At 46.3% G+C, this 22,072-nt stretch overlaps 1 protein-coding gene across 1 annotated transcript in view; it reads right to left on the bottom strand.

Annotated features, from left to right (window-relative positions):
* MED13L (mediator complex subunit 13L) overlaps nt 1-22,072 on the bottom strand; it is a 1,083,173-nt gene that overhangs the window by 124,640 nt on the left and 936,461 nt on the right. The window contains exons 19-20 of the mRNA XM_086943260.1: nt 20,898-21,121; nt 997-1,189 (exon numbers count right to left, since the gene is read on the bottom strand). Coding sequence (XP_086799386.1) covers nt 997-1,189; nt 20,898-21,121 — 417 coding nt within the window. The remainder of the gene's footprint in view (nt 1-996; nt 1,190-20,897; nt 21,122-22,072) is intronic.

Consider the following 22,072-nt stretch of genomic DNA (forward strand, 5'->3'; position numbering starts at 1 on the left):
TTTCCATCATGGACAAACTAAAAACAGATTTAAGAAACAGTTGAAGGAGGTCGATTTACCCCTTCTGAGATTATATCCATGGAAAGAATCTGAGCCTTTCATTTAAGAGAGCAGAGAAATATTGTTATTCCAACTAGCAATGTAAATCCCATGTTGGGGATTTGTCAAAAAGATTAACATAAAACAGTATTCTCTCAAAAGAGGCAATTTCTACAGCCAATAAAAAGCCATTTGCATCAGACCACTACCAGTTAGAAGAATGAATTAAAAGGTCATCAAGCGTTGAACTTGTTGCATTTTCAAATGAATAAATTGGAAGGGTGTGCAAAAGATTATTTAGTAGCTAGCTCTGAAAATCTCTTACCCAGTCATATTCCTGGAGCAACCTTTAACTAGCTACTTTGTATTTTGCTCGCTAAACATTTTGATTCTAGGGTGACTACATTTAATACTCTCCTGTTCAGATACGGAGTCATGCTTTAAGTTTACGGCTCGCCAACACTAAATCATACATTTGCACATAATGACCCTTAAATGGAATTAATTTACATAGTGGCTTTCCTGGAAATTTGTCATTGATCAGCCCTTCTAGAAGGATGTTGAGCATTTTTGCCCCAGGTCATCCCGAAGCAACTTAATAGGGAACATTTGTCTGAAATCAGTTGTGCTCCCAGCAGATAATTTACACATGGATGGGAATATAAATAAGTCACTTGGGGTACATAAAATTTGGCGATTTGGGTGAGAAAGAAACACATGATAATAAAGTCTATGCAATATATACATTATGATAAAGTTAAAAGTGTATGAGAGATAGTGACAGCAAAAATATCAAGAAATAAAAAAAAGCTATGCAAGATAGATTCTGTTTTCCTTTGAGAAAGTCGAACACATTTGCCTCAAAATGCAAGACATGTAGAAACAGGTTTGCACAAAAAATTTTTTCGAGGTTATCAGGCTTTGGACTGCATGACCTGATCTAGTACGCTAACATACCAAGGTGATGGCGACACACTTGTGCATAGAGCTTGAGACGGGAATAGTTGTCAGTTTCTTCAGAGCTCCAAGACTGGCTGAACCACTCGCTGACTGGCTCCTCACTGATCTTTTGTGCCACAGTCTTCCCTACTCGCAGGATACCATCACGCAGCACCTTGCAAAGCGGTTTGTGCTGTCCAAGTCGACACATCTGAGAAAACAAAAACAAAATGTTAATTTCTGCTCCATGAAACTTAATTGTGTATTCACATTATATTATAAACCTCTCTGAACGCTCTGGACACAGAGACCAAGAATAATCTTAACAATGCTAATCCTGAACACAACTGGCCTAAAAAGTTAAGCTAAGAAAAGAAAAGAATCACGATATATGAAGAAGACAGAACAGAAGGCAAACGCTGGCATACACAATTATCAGAGGGGAACCACCTGTCTCAATGAAAGATGGACGGCATTCAACTGGGTTGGGCCGTATATGGACCCTACCGTATAGGAGCCATTTGGTGGAAGTACTAGACTTCTGTGGGAGTACTAGATAGGGCGACCAACTGGCATTGGTGCAAATTCAGGACGGTGAGTGTAAAAATTCAGGACAAAGGGTCAAAATTCAGGACACAAATTCAGGACAGGAGGTCAAAATTCAGGACAAAACTTCAGGGCAATTGGATAGGTTTTACAGACACATCAGAGGTCGCTCAATGGTATATAAGTAAGCCCAGCCATATCCAAACATATTCAACCATTTGCAAACCTATCCATCATGTATCCTTCCATCTATCCTTTCACTCATCCATCCCTTCATCCATCCTTTATCCATCCATCCACCCTTTCACCCTAGCCATCTGTACACTCATCCATCCATCCATTCTTCTACCCATCCATCCATTCACTCATCCATCCAGCCATTTACCCTTTCACCCATCCAGCCATCCTTTCTCTTACTCATCCATCCACCCAGTCACTCATCCATCCACCCAGTCACTCATCCATCCACCCATCCACCCTTTCAGTCATCCACCATCCTCCCTTTCTCTCTCCATCGTCCCTTTCACTTAGCAATCCTTCCTTCCATCCATCCATCCACCCATCCATCCACCCACCCACCCACCCATCTACTCATCCACTCATGAATCCATCCATTGACCCTATCACTCATCCATCCTTTCATCCATTTATCCTTTTACTCCGTCACTCATCTATTCATCCTTTAGTCCATCTACCCTCCCTTTCACTCACTCATCCATCCTTATATCCACCCTTTCACTCATCTGTCCATCCATTCACCCTTGCACTTATCAATTCATCAATCCATCCATCATATCACTCATCCATCCACCCACCCACCCACTCACTCATCCACCTTTTCACTCATCCATCCTTTCACTCATCATCCACCCTTTTACCCATCCAGCTACCCTTCCACCCATACTTCCCGCTATTTACCTTTTCTCCCTTCCATCCTTCCACCACTCACTCAATCCATCCATCCTCTTTTATTATCCATCTATTCAATCTTTCATTTATCCATGCACCCTTTCACTAATTCATCCAGCCATCCACCCATGCCTTCACTTACTCACTCGCCCACCTTTTCATATTCATTTTGAGCTGAGCCTTTTTGAGCTGCAGAAGCCATTCCTGGACTGGGACAGACGCCACCCAGGGCAGAGACAGGATCCACCACAGGTGGGGGGTGGGGGAGGGGGAGGGACAGGAGCCATCACTGGGGGGAGGGAGGTGGGAAGGAGGGGGACCAGGATCCACCAGGGTGGGCACAGGGGTGGGCATGCAGTATCCTAGTATCATCTTGGTGTCTTCCAGGGTAGGGTAGGGCTCCTCACCCACTCCTGGACAAGACAATGAGAAGTCAGTCTCTCTTTCCAAAATGCTACTTTTACCAGCCCCCACTGTGATGTACAGTACTTAAAGCACAAGTTACTACTTGTGTAACGATATATCTGTAAGAGACATTAGTTAGTGATAGATTCCTTACCTTAGAATATCCCCAGGCGTCAGACTGGATCCGGAAATTTTTGCGTAGCAATACCCCTGCGCGCTGGTAGGCGTCGTCTGCGGCTCCGCGTCCGTCGTCGGCGTCGTGAGCGCCGGGATGACGTCATCGGAGTATATAGACGGCGCCCATGCGCGCTGACGTCAGTTCTGATAACACAGCTTTTCCGCGCCAGATACGCAGAGCCATGATAGAACTAACACTGGTGCCATGAAACTAGGGCCCTGAAAGGGGATGACCTTAACCCTAAATATCGGTTCGCAGAACGGGGAGGATGGGAGGGCGGTAAGGAATCTATCACTAACTAATGTCTCTTACAGATATATCGTTACACAAGTAGTAACTTGTGCATCTGAAAGAGACACGTTAGTGATAGATTCCTTACCTTAGAATAGATACCCCAGCAATACCAACCCCGGTGGTGGGTCTGCGAACCAATATCACACCAGAAAGTCCTGGAGGACGGAACGGCCAAAGAAGCCATCCCTCCGGACTTGACTGTCCAGGCAGTAGTGTCTTGCGAACGTGTGCAGCGAGGCCCACGTGGCTGCCTGACAGATGTCCTGCAGGGGGACACCGCGGCCCAGGGAAGTTGTCGTTGCCGTGGCCCGAGTGGAGTGAGCCCGCAATCCAGCCGGGGGCTCCTTCCTCGCCATGGAGTAGCACGCTTGAATACACAAGATGATCCATCTTGAGATGGTCCTCTTGTGCACAGCCTTTCCCTTCTTCGCGCCCACGTAACCAACGAAGAGTTGGTCATCCACCCGGAATTGGCGTGTGCGATCTAGGTAGTAGGAGAGCGCACGTTTTGGATCCAGACGGTGGAGCCTCTCCTCCTCTTTCGAGGGATGCGGAGGCGGGAAGAAGGTTGGCAAAGTGATGGACTGCCCGATGTGGAAGGCCGTGACAACCTTGGGCAGAAAGGAAGGCCGTGTACGTAACACCACCTTATCAGGATGAACAGACAGGAAAGGTGGAGAAGAAGAAAGAGCCTGGAGCTCACTCACCCTCCTGGCAGAGGTGATGGCAACCAGGAATGCCGTCTTTAGAGTAAGGAGACGAAGAGGGCAGTTATGAAGTGGCTCAAAGGGAGCACACATCAGATAGGTGAGAACCAGATTCAAGTCCCACTGGGGCATCACGAAGGGAACAGGAGGAAACATGTGCGTGATGCCCTTCAGAAATCTACTTACAATAGGGGACTTGAATAAAGAGGGCTGATCTGGTAGCCTCAAGAAGGCTGAAAGAGCAGAAAGGTACCCTTTAAGAGTGCCCAGAGCAGAGCCCTGCTGGGCAAGGGAAAGAAGAAAGAGCAGCACTTCCGAAAGGGGTGCAGAGAGGGGATCCACAGCCTTTGCTGCGCACCATGCCACAAATCTGTTCCACCGGCAGGCGTATACCGACTTAGTGGAGGGACGCCTGGCTGCCAGAATGATGTCACAGACTTCGGGAGGCAAGTCAAATGGCCTCAACTGCCGCCGCTCAATCTCCAAGCTTGTAGGTGGAGACTGGACAGGTTCGGGTGCAGGACCGTCCCCTGCTGCTGCGACAGAAGGTCCTCCCGAAGAGGCAGACGAATCGGGGGATCGACTGACATGCTGAGTAGCTCGGGATACCAGTATCTTCGTGCCCAGTCCGGAGCCACAAGGACGACCTGGGCCCGGTCGCGCCTGATCTTGTTCAGCACTCTGGGCAGAAGTGGTATAGGCGGAAAGGCGTACAACAGACCGCAGCTCCACTCGTGACGAAAAGCGTCTCCGAGCGAGTGCCGCCTTGGAAACTCCAACGCGCAGAACTGCCGACATTGCGCGTTCTCTTCTGTGGCGAATAGATCTAACCAAGGCTCTCCCCACTGTCGAAAGAGACCTTGCGCCACGTCCGAGTTCAGACGCCATTCGTGATCCATCATGCACCGGCGGCTGAGTTCGTCCGCCCTGGCATTCAGAGAGCCTGCCAGGTGTTGAACCACCAGGGTCACGCCCTGATGTTCCAGCCACTGCCAGAGGCGCAGAGCCTCCTGGCAAAGGGTCCACGACCCCACACCGCCCTGTTTGTTGCAGTACCACATGGCGGTGGTGTTGTCGGTGAACACTTGCACCACGCTTCCCCTGACAGAGGGGAGGAATGCCTTCAGTGCAAGACGAATCGCCCGCAGCTCCAGAAGGTTGATGTGGAGCCGGGACTCCGCCGGAGACCAGAGGCCTCTGATCTCCGCCTCTCCCATGTGGCCTCCCCAGCCCTGGAGGGACGCGTCCGTCACAACTACGTGCTCCGGCTGGGGTAGGGAGAGGGGTCTGCCACTGACCCATTCGCGGTCCGTGAGCCACCACTGCAGTTGCTTCGCAGTGCCCTCCGAGATCAAGACATGATCGGACAGGTTGCCCTGATGCTGGGCCCACTGAAACTTCAGGTCCCACTGCAGAGCCCGCATCCGCCACCTGGCGTGACGCACCAGAAGGATGCAGGAGGCCATCAGTCCCAGAAGCCGCAGCGTCAACCTGACCGAGACTCGGGATAACGGTCTGAAGACAGGGATCAGAGCCTGAATATCCCGAACCCGCTGCTCGGGTGGGTAAACCCGAAACTGCGCCGAGTCGAGAACCGCTCCGATGAAAAGGAGCTTCTGAGAGGGACACAGGTGCGACTTCGGCACATTGATGGAGAACCCCAGCAAGTGCAGGAGGTCGGCCGTAGTCTGGAGGTGGCTGACGACTGTCTGGGGCGAGCCCGCCTTCAACAACCAGTCGTCGAGGTAGGGGAAGACTGATACCCCCTGCCTGCGCAGATGGGCTGCGACCACCGCCATCACCTTCGTGAACACCCGTGGGGCGCTGGTAAGGCCGAAGGGGAGCACGGTAAACTGAAAGTGCTCTAGGCCTACCGTGAACCGCAGGTAACGCCGGTGGGCCGGCAGGACGGGGATGTGGAAATAGGCGTCCTGCAAGTCCAACGCTACCATCCAGTCTCCTGGGTCCAGGGCAGCCAGGACCTGAGCCAAAGTGAGCATCTTGAACTTCTCCGTCCGGAGGAAGCCGTTGACGTTCCGCAGATCCAAGATAGGGCGTAGGCCCCCTTTGCCCTTCTTGGGCACCAGAAAGTAGTGGGAATAACAACCACGTCCTACTTCTGGCCCAGGAACGCGCTCGATGGCCCTCTTGGCCAAGAGGGCCGAAACTTCCTCCTGCAGAAGTTGCAAGTGATCCCCCGACACACGGTGGTATTGAGGTGGCATGGATGGAGGGGAAGACTCGAAGGGGAGGGAGAAACCCCTTCGGACAATTTGCAGCACCCACCTGTCCGAAGTGACTGTATGCCAGTGGGAGAGGTGATGGCGAACCCTGCCTCCCACAGGCGTCACATGGGCCTGAAAACTCGGACTAGGAAGGTTTTGAGGCGGGGGCTGCTGAGGGAGGTGTGGACTGTCCTCGCCGCTGACCCCGACCACCGCCACGGCGGTTCCCACGTCCGCCACCGCGCTGCTGGACATTTTGCGGCGTGTGGCTGGCGGTCCGTGGTGGGGCGCCCCTTCCGTGGCCACGAAAGGAGCGAAAGGCACCCGATTGCTGGCGTGGGGCCGTAAGGCCCAAGGACTTGGCCGTGGCCCTGGAGTCCTTGAAACGTTCCAGCGCATGGTCTGCCTTGTCGCCGAAGAGGCGACGGCCATCAAACGGCATGTCCAGGAGGGTGGCCTGGACATCGGCCGAGAAGTTGGCGGACCTCAACCAGGCGTGGCGTCGAACCGCCACCGTCGTTGCCATCGCCCTGCCCAGTGAGTCCGTGGTATCCAGCCCACACCGGATAGAAAAGCGTGCCGCATCTCGGCCGTCCGCAAGGGTTTGGCTGAGTTTAGCCCTGACCTCCTCAGGGCATTGTGGCAGCACCTCCGCAACCGTGTCCCACAGAGTGTGGGTGTAGCGGCCCAAGAGACAGTTGGTGTTCACTGACCGTAGCCCCAGGCTTACAGACGAGAAGACCTTCTTCCCGAACTGCTCATATCTCTTGGATTCCCTGTCGGGCGGGGCCGACGGGAATGCGGATTGGGAGGTAGAGGCCTGGATGACCAGGCTCTCGGGGGTGGGATGGGTGGACAAAAAGCAAGGGTCGCCCGGTGCCGGGCGGTAGTGTCTGGCCACGTTCCTGTCCACAGGGGGGCCTGTGGCGGGCTTGGACCAAGTGCCCAGCAGAACGTCACACAAGGCCTCATTGAACGGCAGAAGGGGCTCCGTGGAACCGGACTGCTGTTTGAGGACCTCAGTGAGGAGATTAGTCCTCACGGCCGCGACGGGGAGCTGAAGGTTTAAGGCCTTAGCTGCCTTCGTCAACACTACGCTGTAAGCAGAACCCGCCTCCGAAGCCACAGTCGGGGGCGACGTAAATCCAGTGTCTGGCGAGGTGTCAATACCACTGGCCTCCCCAAGCTCATATGTCCAGTCCTGATGCGACTGGCAATCACGTGCCAGAGGGTCCTCGGACCCCTCCCATTGCTCCTCGTCACCTGGCTCCTGGAGACCAGGATTAACAGCCAGGGCCTCCTCGTGGAGATAGAATTCTCCGAAGGCCGACGGAATCGGCGCCCAGCGGCGCCCCTCCGACACCTGAGTAGGACCGTAGGAAGCATTGGGGTCGGCAACCACATCGGCTGCCGGGGACGACACCTGAAGGGACGGCGCCGGTGAGGTCGTAAGGTCGACCGGCGAGGTCCCGGTTCCGGAGCCGGATCCAGCGAGGTCGCGCGGCGCCGGGACCGAAGTCGCCAGCGGCGCCGGGGCCGAAGCACCCGACGTCGTCGGGGCCGAAGCGCCCGACCCGGAAGGACCTCCAGACGGAGCCGATCGGCCCGAAGGCGCCACGGGAACCGACTGAGGAGGGAGGGCCCTCATGGCCATGAGGTACCTCTCGACCTCCTCCTGCGACGCGCCGTGCCCAGGGACCCGGAGGTGTGGGGCAGGCGGCGACGCTTGCGACTCCCGCGGAGCCGCGTGGGCGGTGTCGCCCGAGTCCCCGGTCGCATCGTGCGAGCGACGGGGCGGGTCGGAGGATCGATGGTGTCGCTCCGACCTCTCATGCCTCTTACCTGAGGACTTGGAACCGGACGATCGGTGACCACTCCCGGAGCGTCGATGACTCCGACCTCGCGACCTGTCCCTCGACCTCCCGTGGGACCGGGACCGGGACCTGGAGCGGCGCGGGGCCGACTGCCTCAGCTCGAGACGCTTGCGGGACCGCTCCCGCCTAGCCTTCGACGTCAGGGCCCGGCAGTCGTCACAGGTTCGATCGTCGTGGTCGAGGCCTAAGCACTTCAGGCACCGGCGATGGGGGTCCGTGACCGACATGAGTCGGCCGCACTTCGAGCAAGGCTTGAACCCGGGCATCCCTGGCACCGATAGTCGAGAAGCGACTAAATAGAGGATCAAAAAGATCAAAAAAGTTTTCAGTCAAAAAGTGACTGGGGGTAGAGCTTCTTCCGGATCTGCGCTAGCTGGCGCGGAAAAAAGAAGAACTGACGTCAGCGCGCATGGGCGCCGTCTATATACTCCGATGACGTCATCCCGGCGCTCACGACGCCGACGACGGACGCGGAGCCGCAGACGACGCCTACCAGCGCGCAGGGGTATTGCTACGCAAAAATTTCCGGATCCAGTCTGACGCCTGGGGATATTCTAAGGTAAGGAATCTATCACTAACGTGTCTCTTTCAGATGGAGATACTCCGAGAGAACTGATTTAAGTGATTGTCCTCCTTACTTTGTTAATCAGTGTGGGTGCGAATGTGCCATTTCTTTATTTTATTATATTAAAGACTGCATGTTTGAAGAATCGAGGTTTGTTTACAATTTAGTGACAGTTATTAAGCTCTGTGCTGTGATGAGAACCACGTGCTGCCAGTTGTAGGATGTTCGGGTCCCTGGGCAGAAAGGGAATGTCTCACACAAATTGCAGATACAAGAAGCATTCAGGGCTGTTTGCATCTCAATAGATGCCCCTGCTCCTGAAGCTGCAGCCCCTCCCTCTCAGCCATCTTCAAGCACCTCTTAACAGCTCATCAAGGGTTGGAGGTGTGAGGGGTGGGGGCTGCAGCTTCAAGAGCAGGGGCATCTATTCAGATGCAAACAGCCCTGAATGCGTCATGTCAATTCAAGAAGGGAGGTGAGTGGAAACTGTGCCGGCTTTAGGGATGTGCAGACGTGCCCGGTTAAAATTACGGACAAATGGCGTCCGTTAAAGAATCCTTCACGGACAACGGACAGACGGCCAAAATTACGGACTGTCCGTGAAATTTACGGACGGTTGGTCACCCTAGTACTAGAGCCAGTCAATGCCTGGGGGAGAAGACCTGTTTGTTACAGAAGACATATCTCGTTCTGGACACTAGTACTGTCTTTTGCAATGGAGGAACAGGAAGCAGAAGAGACTGAAAAGGCATCTGTAAGGGATGCTTAGGAGTTATGGCAATTAGGAAGCCTTCACTGTGTGGAGGGGGACTGATGATTGGGATATTAACCTTTTTTTTGGCCTATGTAATGGTAAATGGCTTGACATCAATCTATGCAACGTCGAAGGAAGTTCCAAAAACAAAGGGTGAGATGCTGAGAGGTGTTGCAATGTCGAATTAATTGATGGCGGGTGTGGAGTTGATGCTCGTCCAGAATGCTTGATGTCAATGCCTTATCTAACACCAAACAGTGTTGGTTTATCGATTTCAATGTGCATAGACAAACTGTCTTTAAAGGGAAGCAAGACAACAGCATACCCTTCTTCGACAATGAAGCCATTAACGAACAGGAATGCCGCTAGCACCCTACTTTTTGGATTTTCTTTCGTGGGATACTTTGAAATGGAAGATGCAATTGCAGGGGATGCAGCATCTTCTGACTTGTCGTTTCTTTTCTTATTTTGTGTTTTTGTTTTATAATGTTGTTTCCTTCTTGTTTTTGAATGCGCTTTCTTTCTTTTCGTTTAAATCCTGTCAACAGCTTTGAACAAAACTGGCATCCTTTGTTAGAGGGATACGGTGAAGGCCATACCACTCATGTGGGCAGCCTTTATTCTTCTGTCAGAGAATGGTCACTTCATGAATAGTGAAGGCTTACTGACAAAAAAAAGTCAAACGTGATAACTTTATGGCCTTGTTAGAGGTTAAAATAAATGAAGTGAATTCTGAAAGAAAAAGGTCATAAAAGTAGGTGGAGAAAACACCCAAAGTTTTAAAATCCAAAACGCACAAGTAAAAAAAAAAACAAAAAAAAAAACCAGCCTGCCAAGGCTGGGTATCATGGCATAGGAAGAGCCTGGACCCAGGAACCTTAATTTTGCGAGGCTTTGGAGGGTGCAGCTCTGCATTGGATATGCTGGACAATTCACCTGCTCGGAGATATATTCTTGAGTTCCAACATGGTGCAGAAGGGAAAAGGGCTTAGTTAAATGCAAGGTTTTGAAGCTTGAGACTCTCCTAGATACACATGGAAGGAGCATACAGTCCCCCCTATAGGAGTAATAAAATCGTATCTGCTGCCGTCTAGTTTTTCTAGATCTAACTCCTCATATATGTAACAAGATGGGGCATATATCTTCAAAGCACACAAATGTGGAGTTAGGAATCGTAAATCTATACTTCCTATATGCATTTATCTTTCAATATTCTGTCCCTCAATATTCTATCCACAATACTTTTAACCCACAATATTTTGGGGATCGATATTTAGTATGAAACCCTCGAGAAATTAGGTCTAGAAGTTGCTGTAGTATATTGTTTTTTTCTCTGTTGGGAGACAAACTGGCTGGATGTATAACTCTATATGACTTCAGCCATAAACCCGCAATACCCTCATATGCGAACTCCATTCTAGATTTCCTTTTTTTTTTAACTTCCTCCATCAATTGAGTGACGGGAGGGTTGCATGTGCATCTAGAGGAATCGCAAGTTACAAAAACATATTTACAAATAACTAACTGGTATCTTTTACAGAGTGAAATCTCTTGTAAATTCACAGGCTGTGCATAAATTATGTAATGATATTTTGCCCCTGTGGAGAAGGGCCTAGCAAGTAAGTTGTTGCAAATAGGTCTTGAAATGGTCTGTCCTACAATAGTTTCCTTTTTGACTGAATGCTTACACTATAATGCTTTTTAAAAAGTATGCGTTTCTGACAAAACTGCAGCAAAGCAAATGCCTTGAAGGTTTAGGAAGCCCCCTTTTTAGGTCTAGGCCTGCCAATGCGCTTGCGCATTGCTGGCGAGACATATAGAGGGTCACCAGCAATTCCTACCAAGAGGGTTTTGAAGTGTGGATTATGCCCAGTGCATGTGAGGCATTCAAGTGCGAAGCTTCGCCAGCTCACGCTCTGCCTCACTTCCTGCTCCCCCCCTTACTTTCGTTACCGCTCACACCCCATATGCTCGTTCCCTCCTCGACTTCAAAGGAACGCCGCTCCCCTGCTCCCCGCCCCCAGCTCATAGCATATTTGAATTGTTTGCACAATCTATCTAAAAATAGTACCCTTAGTGACCGGTGCCCTGCATCTGTGTTACTCCTTGATATGTTGCGATTCTTGGATTGAATACATTGTACTTCTCAAATCTAATGTATGTACAGATGTTTCTGCTGCGTTAGGATTCTGAAAGAACAATAGTTTTATTTACTGAAGTGAAAATGTGACACCATCTTTGGTAAAAAAGCAAACTGTGTGATCATGACAGCTTTGGCCTTGTGAACAATTAGGTATGGATTGTCCTCTGTAAAAGCCTGCATGTAAGAAAGTAATCGCTATTAAAACTTCTCTTTTCAACACAAAATGTTTTAAGGATGCTTTGTCCCCGGGTTTAACTGGTGGCTTTGAAAAGAACTGCTGATACTAGAGTTAAATTTCACTGAGGTGATGGTATCTCATGGGAATATACAATTTGAGTTCCTAGGAATCTCTTTATGACTGGTACTGCAAAAACTGTTTTTTAGCAGTACCTTCAATATAGGCTGGCATGGTGCATATGTTTACTCTTATTGATGCATAAGTAAGACCACCTAACAAATATGTTGAGCTACAATTTCATGCAAATGGTTATTTTTGACACATCGGTTATACATCTATGCCATGTTGCCTCATAACTTGTTCTAGTGCATGGTTTCAATAACAGTCATGCATTTAGCTAGTCATTTCAAAAGGCCAAATTCTGATTTCAGGAGCCAGGATCTCAGTTGTAGAGCGAGGTCTTTGGTAAAAACTCTACAACTTCTGTAATGTTATAAAGTCTTTGTACAGTGTTAAGGCAATATTGGTGAAGGATGTGGTGTAACAGCCAGAGCTGCCGACTTTGGAGCTGGGGATCCAGGTTCGAGTCTGTCGGCCTAACATCCTGCGATTCTGTGCCTATGGGCAGTGCCTGGATACCCTCCCAGTGATAAGCTGCACTCTACAAATCGGAGTACTTATTTAATATTTTGGTGAGTTAGCTCCATGAGGTGTGAACATCAAATCTGCCTTTGCCATCACTCTGCAATCAATATCATCACATTTAAAGTTCTGAATTTGGTTTTCAGAGTCTGGATTAATGGCAACAGAGGTAAGGCATTTGCAAATTTCTTATACCAACTTATTGCAGCACATTCCTCACTGATAGTGGATGGTAACACATGGATGCAAAGATCTGTTATTTTGCACTTTTGTATGATGAACAATTCAGTATTGTTTTCCTCCCGTACTAAGTATGTGACACAGAACATCATCATTTAACTTTCATTCAAACGTGATGTCCATCTGACTGATAAGGCTACCTATCTGAATATAATCAACATCACATCTGATACGTGGTGCTCATTCAGAGTTTCACATGCTAATTTCAACGGGGCAAAATTATATTCTTCCCCCGTTGTTTACATAAGATATTGTGTTTGGGTTGTCCCAAAAAAATATGCACTACCTTGTTTAGGATGTGACCTTGAAAAGCATTCAGAGTGAGGATGCCGTTTTGCTGAAAGTGATGTATGTGCTTTACTGCGTCGGTTTCTTATCCTTTAGTGTATTTTGTCCATGTGTGCACCTCACCTCTGATTATGGTGGTTTGAGGTGCTGGAGGGTGAAACGTCGTTCTCCCTGCCATATTTTTCTGTGTGGCACTTCTGTAACTCTTTTTGTACTTAGTGCGCGCAGACCATCGGGGGATATATTTTTTGGTCCTGACGAATGCGGAGCGTAATGAGAATCTAACAGCTGAAACATGTTGACCACTATAGTAGCATAGGACACATGGCTTTAAATTTACTTAACTACTGGTTGTCCACTTCACTTGAAGGTTGGCTGTCCCTTTATTAAAACAGGTATAGGGAACAGCTGGCTTTCTTTTAACTTCATTTACACTTCTACTTTCGGGGCACTGATTCACTGGCCCTTAAAAGGAACCCAATGATGAAGCAAGTCACCACCTGTGCTGGTGAGTGAGGGTTCTTTTTTAAGCCTTATATATATTTTCACCCATCACACATTCCCTGGGCTATGGGGGTTTATATACTCTTACTAGTCCTTGCATAGGTTGCATTGTCTAATAGATCACTTCTTTGCACCGTTGTGTTGCTCTTTTGTTGTTGTATAGGGGTAGAAGAGTGACTACTTTACCCTTGCTCTCCCGTTGTTTAAATATAATTTCTGATTTACGACATCCATATTTTTTTTTAGATTTAATACACATTTAGCTGATGTTTTTTGTATCCAATTTAGGTAAAATGGTTGTACAATGATTCTCAACTGGTTTTTGATGTTGTGGGAGCAGAAATGCAAAGTCAGTTATTAGGCGTTAAGCCTGTACCTCGAAATATCTGCAGTCGATCAGTGGATAGTTGCAGTGATCCCACCTGAAAAGACGTGGGTTGTTCTGGTTTTGAAATGGGCTGTCTTGTCTGCAGTCTTCTATCCAAAGACCTCCCCTTTTCAAGGACCTGAGGTATGCAAGGCCCCCATAGCTTTGGCTACGACACTGGCCTTCTTCATGTGCTCCAGGGATCATCAACCTGAGTTTCAAATAGATTTTCACCTGTGAAGTTCAAGCGTAATATTAGCCTGCACTTCAGGTCTGAAACCATAAATACATTGTCATGTGGGTCTGCAGACGACACTGCCTGATGTTAGCCGTCTACTCACTGTGTCGGCCGCCCCAACACAAATTTTAAACTGGCATTAGCAATGTCTTTTGCCTCATCGACAATTGCTCTCTCTCTTTTTTGAAACTCTTCTGGCATAATGTTTTATCTGTCTTCAATTTAATGTCTCCATGTACCCACCTACCACCTCTGATCTTTACTGTCCTTGTCAGACATTTGCCCATGAGTGGCTGCACTTAGCACTCTTTTCTAAGCTGCATTTAGAGAACCAGTCCCTACATGGGATTTACTGTTTTTTGCATCTTAACCGGCAACTTTATATTTCTTTTCTATTCTTGGGGCTACTGCCTTTGGTGTGGTTTAAGGAATTTTTCCCTTCGCTGCTTTAGGATCGTAGGTGATTAGCAATGACTTCTATGTTAAGGTTTCTAACAGAAAACTGGCATCCTCTTGCTCTGTATGATTTTCACCCAAAGGTGAAGGCTGCCCTACTGATGACATTGTGATATATCTCATGCCATCTGGAGAAGGCCTACCTGGGCAAAGTTCAATGTCTTCTCGAGGTTAATTTACGTTTATATCTTGCCATGTTGCATCTTCTCTTGTCCACTTAATCCCAAAGGGTTTGGAAATTTATAAAAGCTGCTGTCTGCGTAATGCTCAGCTTCATTCTCTCAGGTTTAGCTATCTCCGAGTAGAGAGCATTTTAAATTCCCCTAGCCTCAGTTACCCTTTTCTGTTTCTGGTGAACTTCCTACCAGCGTGGACATTTTATCTTTCTTCATTCAAAACAAACTTTTTCTTAAGTAGAGTACAATGTTTTTTCTTTGCCTTACAAATTCAAGTGTGCTCCAGAGTTGAATCTCTATACTTTCCCTTTGTTTACTGGGCTTGATTGAGCACGGAAGTAAAGCTGCAAGGTATGCTTTTAGGTTTTCAAAGTTGATCATACATACTCCAAAGCAGCGTTTCAACGTTTTAAGCTAACATTGCGCTCTAATGACGAGTTCATTGATTTATTCCTGTCTTTTCGAGCTTGACCACTCTCAGAAGCAGTGTCTAATGGGTTGGGTGTCTTCTTACCATGCACCTTTCCTTTAGATCAGGGAGAATATGTCTTATAAATATATTACTATTATTGGTGGCATTGCAGACTTAGGGTCCTAAAGTTTAATACTGCTCTTTGGGGGCGTTAGAATATTTCCCTCGAGGATTTGTGATTAAACAAATTGCCAGTCAAAATCCCCACAATGTTCCTGTTTAAACCTCCTCAAATGTTTTCTTCCTTCGAAAAACCGATTGCATCCATGGAATGGGCCGGTTTATATGCCATTCTAACATCAATATAACATTAATAAGTTATTCCCAGGGTGCCTAGATTAAACTGTAAGCGCCTTGAGACCCTCCCGGGTGAGTAGCGCGCTTTATAAATGCCGTGTTTGATTGATTGATATCTATGAATTAGTATTTTTGACTTGAAAGACATTTCTCTTGACTTATGGGAGGCGTAGTAAGTGCTATATAAATACAATTATAATTGAATACATTTTGGATGCTTGTCAGCAGTTGGAGTTGGGATAGAATTTAAAGATCTTCATAATCTAAAATGGAATTGAGGTGCGCCGCAGCGGCCAGGGTGGCTGACTCCATAACATGGGGGCTCACGGTTCGATCCTCAGCGCCAGCGGCAGGTTAGCCCACCACCATGCGACTCTGGGCAATAGCTTGCTTAATCTTCCAGACTGTCCCCAGCACCTTTACACCCTTTGGGGTAATTGTTTGCGCTTTACATATATCGGTATTATTATTATTCTGAGACAACACACACCTTATACACAGTTTCCAAGTATGTCTAAGCATATTCCTTTGGACCAGTAATTTAGTCTGCAGCCTCAAGTCACTATCAAATTTGTTGACAACATTTCATAGCATTTCGGAAGCTCAGCCAGTAGACTACTAAATACAAAGTAAGGAAACAATCTAAAATGAAGTTCATATACAAGGGCATTGTGGGTTTACAGTTATAGTCATACACCGACACCCAGGTCAATGCTCAAAGAAAAAAATAAATACAACTATAAACACTTACTAACGCGAGATGGAAGAATTACGCACATTATGTAAAACTAGAATAGATTATAAAACAATATAAAACAATAACTTCAGCTACATCGGTGAGTCCCTGCAGTAACACCCGTCTGAGCCAGACCTTTCAGTCAAGAAACAGAGATTTAGAAGTGTATGCTTAATTTCTGGGAGGCCTTAGTCATGGAAAGAGAAGATACTGTTTTTCGGATTTTCATATCTAGTTTGGCTGGACAAAATACACTACCACACTGTATAGGTAAGAAAACTAATTTCTTCAAATACAAAAAACACACATTTTCTAACGGATACATGCCCCAAAGTCATAATTCAACACAAAGTGTCAGATTCAGAGGAATGGGAGGTGGATGGATAATCGGGCCTGCATTTCAAAGACCTAAATGGTTTAATAGACTTTATTGAGATTTAAACTTTTACAAGAGGCGGGCATTCCCACCTGAAGGCTGTGCTATTCCTGATACCTCTCTAGATCTTTGTCTACCTCCACTGTCCTCAAATGCCCCTAATTTTCTGGACTTCTCTCACGCTCATTGTATCAGTCTCTCAATTTCCCTTACTAAATCCATCTCCTTTGCATCTACATCCCTCTCCTCTGGGTCTTTTCTCCCTTTCCAGCTTTACCCCTTTGTCTGCCTTTCGTTTTCACATTGGGTTCGTGCCCTCAGTCTTCGTCTTGCTCATCTCTCTGCCTTCCATTACCCCTTCTCAGCACAACCTGAAGTTAATTTCATGTGGGAGGTTATGAGCGCATAGGCTTTAAATGACCCGCAATGCTCTTTGAGTTTTTTATGTAATCTCACAAGTAGTGTGGCTCACTGGTTAGGGGCGGCAGACCCGAGAACAGAGGACGGCCCGGGACCAGGGTTCGATTCCCGGCGCGGCAGGTTTCTGGACCAGGGTCAGCGGACTCGATAATTCTCTCGCCTCGGTGTCCACTCTGATCAGCGATTACACTCGGCAACTCTGGGCATTAGCTTGCCTCATCTTCACTAACGGCCCCACCAGACCGCCGGGGATGCCTGGTCTCACCCTGGAGATACCCATTAAGGGACCATCTCTCAGGGAAGCCAGGAAGGGTTTCGCAGCGGTCGAAGCGCCTTGGGACCCTACGGGTAAGTAGTGCGCTATATAAATGCCAATACATACATTTACATACATTTATTTACCATTACAAACACGACTTCCCTAAAAACAACACTGGCAAGTGACAGTGGGGATATCAACGGACTGGCAGCTCTGCTTCTGCAAAATTTGCCACTATTACTGCCAGTCCTTCTCAATTTTGCACAGCAAACTATTACATTTACTCAGACTCACCATTCTGGGATAGAAATTTAAAACTTCAATGGACTTCTTTTCTGGACTCACTGTAGTATGTATTTTTCTATGTGCTGCATATCTTCTCAGATGTCAAACCAAAAACATTCAAGTTATCAAGGGAAAGGACTAGAGGGGTCAGAGTATCGGAGTTGGTACCCTCCAACAACTACACAATAACAAAAAGCAAAACCAGACTAATGAAAGGTTACCATAAACATGGATCCTTTACCCTCTCTCTCTAATCACATTTTGGAGAGCCTGTTAAGTGCTTGCCTGATAACATGGAAGCCTGCTCATCATCAGAACCATCCTTGGTGAGCGAGGAATCCAGATGATGAGGCATGACACCTGGGTAAGTATCTGAGGACTCACCTTAAAAATCAAATTTTTTTCAAAATTATTCCTCAGACTGAAACTTGAGTTTTAGGGATTGCTCCCACTCACGAGCCAAAGGATCACCGGTTTGTTTGACCCATCATTAGTCCTTTTGTTATTGTGTAGCTCCCCAAATGGCCACAGCAAGATACATTTGAAGGATTTGAAGGTCATAACTTGGAGATCATCCCACTCTGTTGTCTGGAGTACCATATACTGTAGTGAAATTATCAACACACTTGCTGTCTGGTATACTTATGTGTGATCCCGGTTATTTTCTAGAACCCCAGGAAACAACAGCCAGAACTTACCATCATTCACCAGGATCGCATCACATATTACCATCATATTAGTTGGAGTTCAATTACCCTTTCAGCATCTGGCAGCAACACAGTGTGAAAGGAGTGGGTCTAATATATTTATAAGGAGCCAAATAATATCTATTCCTAGAAGAAAAGAAACACATGCCTCACTGTACGGCAGCTAAGGAAATGGTGTTAATGAAGTAACTCACTATGAATGAACACCTATCCTTTTTGTGGTTACTTGCCATTATCAACCTGTAAAATGAATGAAGGAGGAGCTGAATTCTTCGGTTATCCAGTTTCTGGTTTATACGAATAGGGGTCTACACTGGTGATGTCCAATGAGTAAGTTGTTATTCATCAAGTACAGTATTTAGGAGAGGCAGATATTTTAAGAGTATATGTCTTATGATTAGGTTAGTGTAACTTTGTCCTATTTGAGTTCTACTCTCTTCCTCTTTAGAGGTACTAAGCAACAGTAAGCACGCTGTTAATGCAAAGAAATCCCACACTGGTTACCCACAGGATGCAATTCAATTTAGTTTGTCTAGTTCATAAATTTCTGCATAGTGTGGCCCCGGCTGATCTTGTTAATAAAACGACAACAGGCTCAGCTGTGGAAGTTCTGCTCCAAATTCTCATACTCTGGCAATCCTCCGATTGACCTCTGAAGGTCAAAGCTGTTTGTGCTCCAGGAGGCATGCAATAGAAAATCCCGCTACTGTGTCATGAAGGAACCAGCTCATCATGTAGGACACAGCTCATCCTATCAGCCTTTAGACTGCGAGCGAAAATGCCATTGTTTTACTTTCTGTTCAGAGTAGATGGTACTAGTGAACAAAATCCCCTGCTAGCAAAGATGGTTATGTAAGCACAGCAACTTCTTCACTAATCTTCTCATGATCAAGTTTTAGACCATCTGCCATCGTCCCAAGAACGTTTTCCTATAAGAGCCATATAAAGAATCATTTTTTCCAGTGGCATACTAAGGCATTGAAGGGGAGAAAATAGGCGCATGTGGAGGAGATGTAGTGTAGCAGATAAGGTGCCAACTTTGTAACACAAAAACTGGGGTCGCAATACTGGTTTTGGCACTTAAATAAAAATTATATTCTGAGAAAAATATGTGCTCTCACTGTGCTTATAACTAAATATGTGAAATGCAATGGATGTACACAATCCTGTACCTTCTCTGGTCTCCACTCACCACCAGCTAAATATCTGCTTTATGAATATGAATACATGCATACAGTATTGTCATGGATTTTGCTTTACATATTTTTATATGTTCTCATTGTGGACTTGTGCACCACATTATTCATTTGAAATCCTTGATTAGATCTTAAGTAATAAAGGACATGATGTATCAAAGGGTTTTACCCATTCTCTGCTTATGAGAAAATGTGATTGTACAGGTGGCCCTACGTTTATTATCTTGCAATAAATTATTATTGACAAATAAAAGAATTTGGGAAATGTATTCTTTCGGCCATGATGGACAGAGGTATGGTGCTCCGGATCCTGAGTGCAGAGATAGGAAAAGTCTGCCGTCTTTTGTGGTTGTTGCTTTTTTACACTTCTTAGGTTTGTCTGATGGGGTCTTGGCTGCAGGCGTTCTTCTCTGCACGATAAGCGGGTGTGCTAGTTGTGATGATATTGTAAATGATGCAGCTGGTTTTGAGAATGGTGCTGGCCGGTAAGCGGAGCCAATGAAGTTTCATCAGGACAGGGGTTATGTGATCATATTTCTTAAGGCTTTGGATAAGACATGCTTCAGAGCATAGAATGCCCTAAAGGTGTGCCACTATGGAGTCTAGGAGGTCATGGAGTACAGCATAACCACCATTCTGATGGGAGTATAAGTTCTTGAGCATCGTTTCTTGAGTTACTTTCTAGAAGAAACTGTTTGAATTCTTTAGAAGATAGAGCAAGTATCATTAAGTATTTGATTTTTGGCAATGTGTTCCTTGAGAAAAAAGTTTGTGTCCAGGGTAAATCCAAGTGACCCTACCATTCAGTGAAAGTTGGGGTTCAAAGCTGTCAAGGTTCATATCATTGAGCAGGTTGGTACTTTATCTTGTTTCTTGCTCTTGGCAAATACCAGTAATTCTTTCTTGGTTGAGGCGAGCTTCAGATGGACACCAGACATCAAGGTACAGATGATATGCAGGCAGGCAGGGCAGTATGCCTGAGGCACAGTAAACCTTCAAGTAGAGCTGTGTATTGTCATGTATTGGGTAGCTCATATATGATAGTAGGGAAAAGACAAATTAGCTTTAACATGAAGAGCTCACTAAATTCTCATGTTTTTCTTCACTGTAAATCAATACTCACAAGGGTACATTTTTCCGAAAACAATGTCAAGAATGATATAGAATTATAGTTCACCGTTCTCCCATTGAGAGAGCAAGGGAGCTTCAGATTCTTGAAGGATCACAGCAGCACTCCAACTAACTGTACCAATGCCACTGTCCAGTTAAACATGGCCACACAGACTCAACCTAGCTGTATCCGTCTTCAAACAGAAATGGTGGTGTTTTCCAACTGTTGGACTATCAAAAACAGAACAAAATGACCTCAATTCGGGAAAGGACAAGCAAATAAGTACAATAGAAACAAATAAGCAAAGCAAAAATGGCTTTCAGACTTGAGGTTTACAAAGTTCACATTTTACAACAGAGCTTCACACTCACCTCATAGACAGCACTCAAATCTCTAAAAAAGGTTTTGGCTCCATCCAGTAAAAGCTCATTCTCTGGACACACCACAACATAGACTAAGTCGCGGTGTCCTCCATAAGGCTCCAGTAGCAACCTCTCCCAGAAAGGCAGTGAAAATGGAGAAATGGTAAGAAAATCCTTGTCGTAGCCCACGAGCAAAGTTGGTATAGGAAGAGGTTCCGGAGATTCATCTGACCCTTTACAGAGTGGGAAAAATAAAAATAAACCATTACAGACTTGTGGCAAAATTCATGGAAACGGAGCATTCTGGATGTCTTCAATTACGTAGTTAAAACACGTACAAAAAAAAATGAAGAATAAGCAAGAAAGACTGTTGAACAATTTATACATCAATTTTAACGACTCATTCGTTGATATTCTCCATTAGGTCGCATGCAGCCAAATATTCCACATTCCTGGGACAGATCATACCCAAGAACACTTTTTTAAAACAGGGAGGACACACAAAGTGCTAGACTCATCATCACCTTTGAATCATTAAAACCCCCTTCACCGGACAAACAAATCAGGCCCCTCTCACTCAACAAGCAACTTAAGTTTCCTTTGTACCAAGTATAGAAAAATATATCCATCTTTTTCCTGACATATGAAGTCTTAGGGAAAGGTAGGTGGTGGTGGTGGAATGTCTTCTTGATTGATAATCATGCAGGGGAAATATTGCTAAACGTTAAGGAACTATGTCTTTTCCAGAACAGCTCTTGAAATTGTTGGAGGAATAGATTTGGAATGATATAATACAGAACTGAAATCTTAACTGTGCTTAATCATAGCAACAATAACCTTGCCTAGGAATAGCGACAATAAGCACTGACAAAAGCATTAGAATTTCTGCATGTATAGTAATTCGGTGTTCTCAAATTCACAATCACAGAAAGGGTACACTTAGAGGCAAGAGCAGTACAGTCTCCGAATTCAAAAAATTACAGAACAAGTAGCATGAATGCAAGCTTCCCTCACCCATACAACAGAAATAATGGCCAGCAGCAGTTCAAGCATTCCATATACATAAGTTAAAGCAGAGTCCACATCCGATCAAGATGGAGACACATACTGTACACAGAAAGAAAGGAGGAGTGAACAAAATATGAACCTTCACATGGTTTCTGTAAACATAATCTAACAAATTT

Source organism: Lissotriton vulgaris, chromosome 11 (genome assembly GCF_964263255.1).
Source record: "Lissotriton vulgaris chromosome 11, aLisVul1.2, whole genome shotgun sequence".
NCBI lineage: Eukaryota > Metazoa > Chordata > Amphibia > Caudata > Salamandridae > Lissotriton > Lissotriton vulgaris.